At 37.4% G+C, this 13,220-nt stretch overlaps 1 protein-coding gene across 10 annotated transcripts in view; it reads right to left on the minus strand.

The window, feature by feature from the left end:
- Positions 1 to 13,220, minus strand: part of QKI (QKI, KH domain containing RNA binding) — a 161,335-nt gene that overhangs the window by 51,143 nt on the left and 96,972 nt on the right. For all 10 annotated transcript variants that reach the window (XR_010070310.1, XM_063329184.1, XM_063329182.1 and 7 more), the window contains one exon: positions 1,014 to 1,157. Coding sequence is in view for 9 of the 10 variants with exons in the window: in XM_063329184.1 (XP_063185254.1) it covers positions 1,014 to 1,157 (144 nt within the window). In the remaining variant the exon portion in view is untranslated. The remainder of the gene's footprint in view (positions 1 to 1,013; positions 1,158 to 13,220) is intronic.

Raw genomic sequence — 13,220 nt, forward strand, 5'->3', positions numbered from 1 at the left:
TCATACTTCCTGCTTAGTATTCTACCATATTTTGTTAATTCAAAAATTAAGTCTCTCTCCTGATCTTTGGTAACTTTTAAAAATGTTTCTGAATAAATGTGCTTATACAGCATGTGTCACCGTAAGCTCCCTCACAGTCAGCATCTATTAGCATTCACTAAGCACCCAAAATCACTAGGTCATTTTAATACCACCTACTACTTTCTTTCACAAGATAGTCTCAATTTCTCTTTGTAACATAGAGAATTTTTCCACCACTGAAAAAGATATAATTTATTTTTATCGTTTTATAACGGCACAAAAATGGTGGTAAAAATCAGCACAAGATACAAGTTAATGGCATGGGATGCACTATCCAGCCATGCTAAGTCACCTTGCTTTGAGTGAGAATACAGAGCAGATCTAAGAGAAGGGCTCTTACAGGGTAATTCTGGTCCCTACGAAAGGCTTTAAGTTACCTGGCTGGGCAGAAAGCAGTTTATATTATCAAGAAATGAGAAGTACAACCCATTTTCCAGTCTCACTGTGCTTATTTTTCCCCCAGCAAAGTTTTTTGATAGCGTGTTCCTGAAGGGTTTTGTTCTTTTTGTCAGGTGTTTAACGTGATGATCTAGGAAAACATGCCTTCTTTTCTTAAAGAATCAGAATCATTTCAAAGCGAACCATAAAAGCATATCATATTTCCCTAGCCTTAAAGTGAAGCATCCTTATACTGAAAGAAGGTGAGAAAGCTAGTGTTTTGTAACAGTTTAAAGGTATAAGAATTTCCTGCATCCGTATCTAAAACAGGCAAAAAAACCAACCCCAAAACCATCTCTTAAAAATATTATTCTGTTCTGCAGAATAATTCGATCCGGGATGAGACATTTTAAAGATCACTAGAGTATTACAAAAATATTAAGCTTCATTTTAGGATGCTGCTTTGCAGGCTTACTCTTACTGCTTCAGTACTAATTGTATTTCAGAAGTAACTTCTAGAAATGGAAAACGAAGACTTGCATACAAATACTTACTGCAGGTATCAGTAACTTTTTTACTTCTTCAACAGCCCTCTTCAGTTTTATTTCTGCTCTGTTCTGAGCGTCCTCCACAGTGATAAGTACATGTAAATCTTCATTCAGGTGTTCCCAGTTGGGCTTGCCTCGGTTCTGTTCTTCCTAAAAAAATTAAAACATGGAAGCTATGAAGCATTGTTACGTTCTGTATAAAACAATCACATAAACAGTAGACAAACTCAATTCTGTGAATAGTACAAACTGTATTTTCAGCGAGATAGGAAAAGACATTGTGGAGACTGTTTTATGTGGCTACTTAACAAGAACTTAGGCTTCAAAATATCTTTTTGAGGATTTTGTTTGTGTTTTGGAACCTCATACTTTTTTTTAAAGAAAAGACTACAAAACAGATGTGATTTCTTAGAGTATCTTTCCCAACCAACCAAGAAGTACTACAAACACAGCATTACTTTCAAAATCCTTTGGAGCCTTTCAAGGGTTAAACAGATAAAACATACTGATGGTTACACAAACCTAGTATTTTCAAGAAAAGTGATACAGACACCGTACATAGGAATTCCATCTGAATCACTCCAAGGGACAAGAAAAGGGAGCAATTCTTCAGTTTTAAAAATGGCTTTTAAATACTTATGAAAAAAAGGCTCAAGAATCAAACATTACAAAAGGAATAGAAGCTGCAATTTTCAAAACAGAGCTACATGTACTGGATGAAGGGCAAAGAGGAGGAGATGACAAGGCTTTAATACTGAAGTTACAGAAGAGCATGTAACAAAATGGTCATCATTACACAGGTACTCTGTTACATCGACGGCATTAATAATCCCAAAGATAAAACTTAGTAATGTTTTCAGAAAGGTAGGGCATACTAAACAAAACATTTTTTTAAATGTACACATTTTTAAACAACAGATGTCAGTAAATTTAAGTAATACATGCAAGTATCTGGACTTTCAAAAAATGAGATAACGAACACAACAACAGAAGCAGCTTTCTGTTTTTATTAAACAGTGAATAAAGCTAGCTAAATTTCCCAGAAACATAATTTAAATTTGACAATATTTAAGATATAGTAAAATGAGTAAAAAAAAAAATCAGGGGGAATCAAAATTTTAGTAAATGAGAAAAGTTTATTATAACTTTTGACTTTAAATAAAGGCCCATATCAACAAAACCCACTTATTTAAAACTTAAAATCTTGGTCATAATAAAAGAGCCTGCTATTTATAAGACAAACACTTATGGCTTAACCACAATTCACATTTTTAAAAAATTAGGGCAAGCAAAGTTAATTGCAAATGTATCTCTTCCTCCAAATTTCATTGAAATTCTTCCAGGAAATCAGACACGCAGAGGAAATGTTCGAAGATTTAATACTAACAAATGCTCGCAGTACTTTATATTCATATATACCTGAGGGAGCAATGTTCCTTAGAATGTTCTATCTTTAATTCAGCTGCTTTGTCTGAAATGTTTTGTGGAATAGACAAGGATAAAAAACAGAATCATGAGAGATGTATGTATAATTTATGTAAAGGAATCAGCACTTTGAAGCAAATTTCTCTATTCTTCATGTAACATATGCACATACGCACTACTCCATACTATCAGCTACAGTGATTTTTTTTAAATGTTATCTTCACCAACTTTCTAAACAATGATGACTGTGAAAATATCTCTGTGAATTTCAGAAGCTGAAAAAAGAGAGAAAAACAACTCTCATTTATAAGAGAGTACTTGACGCAAAGTGCGGCTGAGTTATAACATGTTCTCTACTGTAATTTAATCTTTGAAAGAACTATCTACCACAAGGTATTTGCAGCTTATTTCACTCAATCATGATCAAATCTCCACTATTACTATTTAAACAATTCAATTTACTTTTTTAAAAATCCAAATCAGGAGTGAGTTTTTTTAAGATGGTGACAAGTTACATTACAGGTATGATGAACAAGAGAAGGTTCCTAAACCAGCAGAGGGCAGAGCAAGAAACATGCCACTACCTCTTCTTGTACTGACCAGTGGTGAGCTGACACAAAGCTGGAATGGGAAAAGTACCTGTTACTAACACATGAGATGAGATGACATGCATAATAGCCTGCACAACCACAGTACCGGGGGGGGGGGGGGGTGGGGGGGGGTGGGGAAGGCAAATCACAAGAAAAGGTGTCCCCAAGTAAATCAAGTTCTGTTCCTGAAAAACAGGGAATGCCTAACTGCAGTTTTAGCCACCATACAATTAAATGGCATGCTTATACATAGTGTGGACAAACATAAAGGGCCCCTGCTGTGCTGCATCGATTTCACCTGTCAGCAACGAAAAATAAAATGCACATTGTTATAGTGGATGTATGACTGATTTATTGCCTCTGGGCAATCCTGATAGGTTGCCCAGGGAAGCTGTGGATGCCCCATGCCTGGAAGTGTTCAAGGCCAGGCTGGATGGGGCTTTGAGCAACCTGGTCTAGTGGGAGGTGTCCCTGCCCATGGCAGGGGGGTTGGAACGAGGTGATCTTTAAGGTCCCTTACAACCTGAACCATTCTGTGATTCCATGATTTGTAACCTTTAGAACACAGAAAAATACTTTCTTTGTTATATAAAACAAAGTAGCCTGCCTCTCTGTTATTCGGTATTTAAATGTTTCAGATTAACATAATCTCAACTATTGGTGCTGTACTTCAAATTATTCTGTTGCAGCATGAGGAATTTTTTGTTCAGTTTAAAAAAAAAAAAAAGAGAAGCTGCACATAGGACAATAAAAATATGATACTGTAGATTTACTGTTTTTCCCCACACCCCCTGATTTACTTTTAGGTGGAACGCATTGTGTATAAAGTCAATAATCACACGTATTGTCAGACCTCACAGCATTCACAATCATACAAATACTTATCAGTAAGATAACTGAAATAGTACATGACTAGTTCTATATATGCTCTTCTAATAAAAGTCCTGTTGTTGTGGAGAGTACTATTTCTTAAGTCAAATGGTAAGACTGAAAGAAAGGTTAAGAAGAATAAAAATCCACATATATGTTTTGAAAAAACAGTTAGGGAAAAAAAATAAAGAGAGTTTGGAATGGGATGTCTTCTGTTCTACCTCAACGCACTGGGGCCTCAAATTCCTCCACTGCTTCCCTTCGGTTGGAATGGAACCCATGTGGTTGCTTTCTTAGTGGGTTAAGTTTTCCAAGTCTTTCAGTTTATTGAAAATGCTGGTTGAATATTATACCAATACGTATGTTCATTTATTTATTTGGTTGGTTTTACCAAAAGTGGGAAATCAGATCTACACTAGGCCATTCATTCCAACAGAAAGTCAGATGCAAAATGTATGACAGGTTTAACTCATGGGAGGAGAGATAACCTGCAACCCCTTGCAGCTAAAAGCTGCATTTTTTTATGTTGCCTCATTCTCCTTTTAAATTCTGAAAGGATGGCTTGGAAAAACATATTTTCCCCCAAGTAAAATCTCTACTTAAATTAAACTAGTCCTCTGTGCAACAAGTCTTGAAAACATCTTTTCCCAATCCTGTTTTATTATAAAAAATGCTGAATGGGTAAATTCAACGTATCTGACAGTCAAGTTGGAAGGTGTCTGTCTTAAGACTCATGAAATGTGGTGCAACACTTCCAAGGGTTGGTTAGGGTTTTCTTTTGAAAATGTTTGGGGATCAAATGGCAAAAAGATGGGCAGGAGCCCTGCTGCAAAACTTTGTAGAAAGAAACTACAAGCTGTGGGTATCTTGAAGTAAACTGCAGCTAAAACAAACTAGATTACTTCACAGAACCAGAGAATGGCTGATATGGGACAGGACCCTGGAAATCATCCAGTCCAAACACCCTGCTCAGGGCAGGGTCAACTCGAGCATGTTGCTCAGGGCCAGCTTTTAAATATCTCCAAGGATGGAGACTCCATCACCTCTTCAGGCAACCCGTTCAGTATTCAATCAGTGTTCAATCATAATAAAAAAAAATAAAAAAAATAAAAAAGCTTTCTCTTATGTCTAAACATAATTTCTTTTACTTCAGTGTGCCCATTGCCTTTTGTCCTTCAGTAGCAGCTGTTGAGCAATTCAGCCTGGTTGCCAGGTCTACCTATAGAAAAAGCAGCGTCAAGTAATAGAAATTGCCATGGGAGTTACTTTGGGCAAAAAACGTTTGTTATCACAGCAGGAAGGGTACGTGCGTAGAAGAAAGAAACAGCACCAAGAAAACCAGAAAACCTGAATAAAAGACTCGGGAAAAAGAAATTCAATTGCATAAATTCAAAATTATATTACATACACAAGAAGTAATTTATAGCATGAAGTTTTCCTGCATCTCGTAGATTGTTTATGGAAGAATTATACAGGAAAAATGGAGGCAGTGAAGATTCAGGAAACTACAGAGTAAGATGATTTATGCCACAACCTTGGGGAACAACAATATTAGAAAAGCTTAATTACAACCAAACTATCTTGTCTGCTAAATTAAAGAACATTAAGAGCAACATAACTGGCAGATGAAATTTCACTGTGCTCCTTGTTTGGCAGAAATTTCACTATCCTTAAATATAGCCTAATTCTGTAAACGGATTTTGCTTTCATTCTGTTGTCTGTGTGTATACACTCATTATCCTCAGAGTACCTATACACAATAATGGACTTGAAGAAACTGCTCAGTATTTATCTTGCTATTAAGGTCAATGGATCAGGTAGTTTAAAAAAAAAAAAAAATAATAATCTTGCTACAACTTGAAATTCAGTTGCACAAAAATAAAAGAAAAATCAACATAATTACAGAAGGTTTTTTGTGCCGGGTTTTCCTAATTATTTTTTGTTTTCTCAGGAAGGGATTTAGTGGGGAACCAAAAAGCAGGCAGAGAGGATGCAATTAACTCACATCTATACAGCCAAGCTTTAATATTAGAAAAGTTGTTCTATGAGAATTACTGAAGTTCAGCTCCCTGTTGATTTGTGTCCTATGTTTTCCGTACACCTCACACTACCACAGTAATTCCAAGTCGTGGTCTTATACCTCCTGCATCCCAGTCGTTTAAGGCCACTTCTACTTATATCTCCATATCCCATCCCAAAGCTTCCTTCTTAATATGACTATCGACTTAACAAGAAAGAGACAGCAGCTTAGTAGCTTTCTGTAAGCTAGGCAAAGCACATGACTGAAAACTTGGTATATCCCTTCCCTTGACTAGAGGTATTGTTAGGCCTCTTCTCTACCTAGCCAGTAATTTTCGAAAAACTTAAAACTGAAAGGAAAGAAGTGCCTGTCAAGCTTGACTGAAATTGTTCAAAAGATTCAAATGGTGAAAGGGGAAGATATTTTAAGAAAGCAAGCCATTACAAAATATTTTATCAAGAACTTTTAAAAAAAAATCTCAAACTGTATTTCTCACCACAAAGGGCCAAGGACCTTCACAGTATGGCTGAGTGACTAAAAATAAGTTGATGATTAAAAACTGGTGAAATACAATCCAGTCATTTCTAGCTGTCAGAATGCCATTAAGGGAAAATGAAATAAACACTGAAAAGAAATACCTTCCTAGTATCTGTTTATATAAAGGCAGGGATATATTAGTTAGACAATAAAGAATGAATGCAATGCGATAAGAATGGAAGTTTTCCACGTGACATTTTTTTCACAAAGCTATGGCCCGTAGTATAAAAAAAGTGCAACTCCCATCCTATGTACTTTTTCCACTCTAACTCATACAGTTTCCAGTAATATTGGCCACTAGAAAAGACAAATACAGCTCAGTAGCAACAGCAGGAGCCTTTTAAAGAAATAAAGCCACTGACTCAAGTAAATGTTGAGTATCCTCACTCATCTTGAAGTGATAGGTTATTAAATTCTGTTTTCACCAACCTATTACAACAAGCTGCTCTCCCAAACGACAAAAAAAAACCCACAAAAAAGCTAGAGTAGAAGGGAAGAATGTTTTCATACAATGAAATTGAATGCTAAAATTAAAAGGCATCAGAAAAGCTTTAGTCCTCTAAACCATACAAAGGTTTAATTCAAGTACATTCTAAGAACTTTAATTAAAATTGTCCTAAGATATAAGAAACAGTATAATCACTCACAGCCACTTCTCACAGTCAAACTGAGGAGGTAAGATGTGGAGAGAAGAAATTCAACTATTTAATAAAATCACCACAATATATTTTGTCTAATAGATTGTGCTATAGGTACATTACAATTGCATCTAGAACAAGTAGTTCTAGATGAATGTTTCTTTTCCATAGTGAAAACATTCACACATATTTATCAAAGTTTTAAAAATAACTGGAAGAGCAGTTTAAAAGAAGCTGTATGAATTTTAGAAGTTAATGTGTTGATTCAAAGCGATTTTGAAACAAAAGTTAAATCTAACTAAGAAGTGATAAATTCGAAAGGTCATTGTAAGCAAATTCTAGTCTTGCTCTAGATTAAGTATTTTTAAATAAGAGTTGATATGTATTTGCAACCATGCAACAATGTCAGGTCTGAATTATGACTCTGAGAGAAACATTACTCAACCATTCAATACAGATTACACCTTATTTAACCTTTTGTAAACACCGTTGAACTGGTAAAACCAAGCCAGAGGAACCCAAGACATTTAGGGAAAAGAGCATTCTAAGTCATTAGTCACAACTTTTCATGGGCCACAAGAGTTGTCCATCTTGTGCTGCTCAATGTAATTTTTGTTCTTGTAACTGTTCTTTCTGCTAACCTGCACTACAGAATTTTATTTTTAAGTTTTTGGCATCTCCACTGCAGAGATCGTTGAAAACAAACATTTGGAAGATGGAGGATTTCAGTAACATATTGTGCAAGGAATAAGCCACTTAAAAGTCTCAGATATACAAATAACTCTACATCAGCCAATACATATTCATGAGTGCTCTAGCCCTAATGAAATAAAATCACTCGAATCATCTCATACTGTTGTCTTACTGTATACTTTTGTGAACAATCTAACGACCTCAAAGGTTCACTCCCCATTACCAGTCAGTTCTTATTCCTCCACTGGGACTGGGCCCAGCACCACACCAGCTTTTCATAGCCAGGGCAACATGGTGATGCAGCAAAACGACACCCCTTACCCCCCTTTTTCTGCTGGACAAGTCGGTTGAATAAGATCATAAGGGGCTTTTGAGTGTCAACACAAGGTCAGTGCTATAATTGAGAAAGGGAGAAGATGAGGGATCATATTTTAACACATAACTGCCACTTAAAGACTCACCACATCTCATGAAACTATCCTAAGTGAAACCTAATTACGTATGTGCCAGGGACAGAACAACAGTTATCTTTATTATCTGACATGAAGCTACTTGTTCATCTGTGTAAGAACTATTAAATGCTAGTACGTAGTAATAATTGTAAATACAAATATGGCATTTTCTCCTTCCATTTTTGCCAGTGAATTTAAGTCTTGACCAGTGAAAAACAAACAAAAGCACCCTGAAAAACAACACCCCTCCCCCCCAAATTGTATTCTCAAGTGTATTCACGTGATATACTCCTGACATTAACATTTCAATAAAAGTTTAGAAGTAGCCTGCAAACAAAGTAAGTGCTTAAGTAAGAAGCAAAAATTGAGGTTTTTATCAGATGAAACTTGAAGCCAGCCCTGCAGAAAACCAGTTTAAAATGATGCACTAATTACAGTATCTGTTTGAACAACAGAAGTAATTTTATAACATGAAGCATCGGAACACACTGATTGTCCTAACCCCTGCTGATAAACTGCTTTAATTGTGCAGTTACAGTCAGGCAAATTAACATAGACTTTTGCTCCTACTGAGCTTCTAATGGTAGCAGTTCACAAGCAAAAAGCTGGTGAAAAAATAACAAAAGCAATGCTGAAAGGGTAGCACCTGGTCAGGGAGAACACCATAGCTTACTTCACACTTAAAAATTTCTGATCAAAGTTCTCTCCTATAGAAGCAACAGATCAATTGCTTAAATTAACAGTCACATATTTACCGTTTTGAATCTCAGACAACTTATATTATTTAGTATGTCTTTAATTATCCATTATTATTGTATACTAAGCCCCCTTCAAGACCATTCTGGATTAAGAAGTGGTATCTTCCAGCTCACATTAAACTAGCCAGTAGCTGTCAAACACTGTCATGAGGCATTATCTAAAAGATCTTTTAAGAACTATTCTGAAAAAATCTGATGGCATAAACCACCTTAATGTTTAAACGTGCAGAGGATTCTGTTCTCTGTCTCGGAGCCTCAACACAGACTTTGTGCTCAGGAAACTTCAAACCAAGCGCTGCCCCAAGTTCAGATCTGCCCTGCAGCCAAAATGGTTCCTATGTGCAGGAAACACCACACTGCATCTTTCTAAAGCTGTGGCTTCACAGCACAAGACGACGGCCCAATAACCAGGGGCTTCTGATCGAAGAGGAAGGCTCTGCCACCGCCCAAGCCAGCACTCTCACTAGCTGGACAGTCAACTGCTCCAGAGAGCAGAGCCAGCAGAAACTGCATCGCAAAGGCTGAGTTTCTCTCAAACACGCAACAGGATCGCATCTCTCCAAGGTTTTCTTCTTTCGTATTTGTCTCAAGTTGTGCCAGTGTGAAAAATAAGAGCAATGGTTTGCGGAACAGGCTGTATTGTCAAATGCTATCAAAACTCAGGAGCCTGCTAAGACATATTTTCACTGTTTTGGGATGAAAGTAAAGAAGTTTTGTATGCATCAGTATCCTCAGGGAATAAATGAGAATTTAGCACATGAGGCGCACAGCATAAACACAATACCTTGATATATTTGTTAGAGATGAATGCAATTAAAATTACCATGAAGTGTCAGACTTTACCTAGTCAGAAGAGTGAGGCTGTTATAACTATTACTAAGGACTGGAGGCTTTTTGCAGTTGTGAATGACTGGCTAAAACATATAAACAGCACTTTGAGGAGAACCTTTTTTTCCAGCTTCAAGGTGAGCCCCTTAGTTTTTCCTTTTTCCATTCATATGAAACTTTTACTTTACGATGATGACCAAAAAAGATCATCATCGAGCCTGTGATTTAATGATCTGTGAACTTAACGGGAAACACCTGAGCTGTGGTTTCAATTTCTGAATACTTACTCTATTTTTAAAAATAAAAATGCTACCACTATTCCTCAGCTGTATTAAAGGGATAAAAGTGGCCATTCATTGGTTTCCCAGTCTTCTAGTCTACACAGTATAGTAGTCCTGAATATTTCTCTAGAGATTTTTTAAATAATTAAAAAAAAACAACCCACAACCAAAAGCCAACAACCAAAAAAACCCACACCAACCCCCAAACACTGTTCTTGCCTGCAATTTGGACTACTGTTTACAGCATATTGAGTTTTGAACACTGCAGTCACTGTAGTATTAGTCACTAGCACTTGTAGAAGTAAAAACCATAAATGATATTTTCGTATTCAATAGAGAACACGATCAGCTCTTAGGCTGGTAGTATAATTTTGCAATTTTTGAAACATTTTCTTTCCTCTTTTGAAGTACTATCATTTAACTTTCATCAACTGTAAATGCCCCAGATAATTGTGGCATCTTACTCAATTTCAACCACTTTTATTTCTTTAATCCATGTTTTATTTCCTCTCTGCCTTGCTTAGATTTGATTGCTGCTTTGCATAGCGGACCTGGTCAATGCATGAACACTCCTCTCCTCAATAATTTGAGCTCACTGTTAAATTGATCCATTTCTCAGTTAAGCTCATCCTCAAACGCCTGTGCTCTGGCTCTTCTATGACAGCTGCACATATAAGCTACGTCGAACAAAATTTGAGGGTCAAGAAATAACAGAATAAACCCACACTTTTCTTCAGATGCTATTCCTACTTAATCTAAGCACGAATTCCAGCAGTTTTCACTCATTTATGTTAAAAGTCTAAGAAACAGACAAAGCTACATTAATTCATACATAATTTGTTAATTTTTTTAATATAATTAGGAATAAATGATTGGGGGGTTTAATTTTTTTATTTTTTTTTTTAAACTTCAGACTGAATTTACAGTACTGTTAAAGAAAAGGAGGAGAAAGAAATACAAAGGGGAAAAATGTATCAGCTAAGTGACCTTTTGGAGCTACCAGAATAAATAGAGCTGCTTACACCCTGCATTTTAATGCCGACATATGCACACTTCTGCCTTCCTAATCTCAATTTGCCTATCACTTCCAGAGTCCAGTGACTCAGCCTCTGCTTGAAAATACAACCATTTTGCTTTTAAATTTTCAAGAATGAGGCACATATATGCCATGTATGTGAAAAATAAAAGATATATCAACAGGGATTCCTCTGCATAAATCCTGGTGAAGGTCTTAAGGGAGCATATTGTAAAGACAACTTTGTAAAATGACAGTATAGTCACGCCAACCCGTCACTTTTTTTAGTTACAAAATAATTGTAAGCTTTTAAAAGAAGACAGAACTACTCCTCCCCATTTTCTCATGCTGTTAACATTTACAATAATGCGTGATTACTAACCTCCTTAACATCTTTTCAGAAACTTCCTAACACTTAGTAAGAAAAGTGAAGTTTCGCTCACTCCAGATCTTTGCACAAAAGCGTATGAATATATCACTGCAGAACATTTTTAACAGAAACTCAGATTGAACATGTTAACATAACCTCAGTGTGCCAAGAAAATTGAGAAGTACTACCTCTTAACCCGCAATGTAACAGACGAGTTTCAGATACAGTTATAAAACTCTGCACAGAACTACCAGCTAAATTTAACAAAATCAAATGGAAAACTCTTTCCTACTCCTCCCTCATAAAATCAACTGAAGTAAAGAAGAACAGGTTCATAGTTCTCTTCACATGTACAAAAAAGTTAAATGACCTTTGTTTAAGAATATAAACAGTTACTACTGTTTCTTTAAAACCAGATGACTTGTAAAAAAATTGTTTTTTTACAGTAACGTGTTGTTAGCTTTATTTTAGGACACTGTGATCTTTAGGTTTTTACTATTTGTCAGAGCAACAAAAATAAGAGCCTCATGACTCAAACCAAACATACCTAGGTAGCAGTTAAGCTTCGAATAACTTCCTGAGCCGTACAGAAACTGGTTTTTGCTCAGTGAAGTTTAAAAAATTAAAAGAGAGAAAACAAACATTCATCACCTCCGGTTTTTTAGAATCATAGAATTGCTGAGGTTGGAAGGGACCTTTAAGATCATCGAGTCCAACCTTTAGCCTACCCTGACAAAAGCCACTTCTAAACCATGTCCCTAAGTGCCCCATCTACCCTTTTTTTTAAACACCTCCAGGGATGGTGAATCCACCACCTCCCTGGGCAGCCTGTTCCAATGTTTAATAACCCTTAAAGTGAAAAAATGTTTCCTAATATCCAATCTAAACCTCCCCTGACATAACTTGAACCCGTTTCCCCTCGTCCTATCACCTGTCACCAGGGAGAAGAGGTCAGTCCCCATCTCTCTACAACCTCCTTTCAGGTAGTTGTAGAGGGTGATAAGGTCTCCCCTCAGCCTCCTCTTCTCCAGGCTAAACAACCCCAGCTCCCTCAGTCGTTCCTCATAAGGTTTGTCCTCCAGACCCCTCACCAGCTTTGTAGCCCTCCTCTGGACACGCTCCAACACCTCAATGTCCCTCTTGCAGCGAGGGGCCCAAAACTGAACGCAGTACTCGAGGTGGGGCCTCACCAGTGCCGAGTACAGGGGGATGATCACTTCCCTAGTCCGGCTCACCACACTATTCCTGATACAGGCTAGGATGCTGTTGGCCTTCTTGGCCACCTGGGCACACTGCTGGCTCATATTCAGCCGGCTGTCAACCAGCACCCCCAGGTCCTTTTCTGCCGGGCTGCTTTCGAGCCACTCTGCCCCAATCCTGTAGCGCTGCATGGGGTTGTTGTGTCCCAAGTGCAGGACCCGGCACTTGGCCTTGTCGAACCTCATACCATTGGTCTCAGCCCATCGGTCCAGCCTGGCCAGATCCCTCTGCAGAGCCAACCTACCCTCAAGCAGATCAACACGCCCGCCCAGCTTAATGTCATCTGATTTTAGATTGGTTCAGGGGCAGGTTAGGGAGGAGAAAGGGTAGAGGAAGGGGAGTAAGTCTAAACTTTGATACTTTAACCAGTGACACACTGCCAATAGCACTTTACCGCTGGACTACAAAAATGCAGCAAAATGCAGGAAAGAGGCCATGCACAGAAGAGCAAAGTTGGTTTTGCTGCCAAGGCCAGG

The sequence above is a fragment of the Chroicocephalus ridibundus genome, chromosome 3 (genome assembly GCF_963924245.1).
Source record: "Chroicocephalus ridibundus chromosome 3, bChrRid1.1, whole genome shotgun sequence".
NCBI lineage: Eukaryota > Metazoa > Chordata > Aves > Charadriiformes > Laridae > Chroicocephalus > Chroicocephalus ridibundus.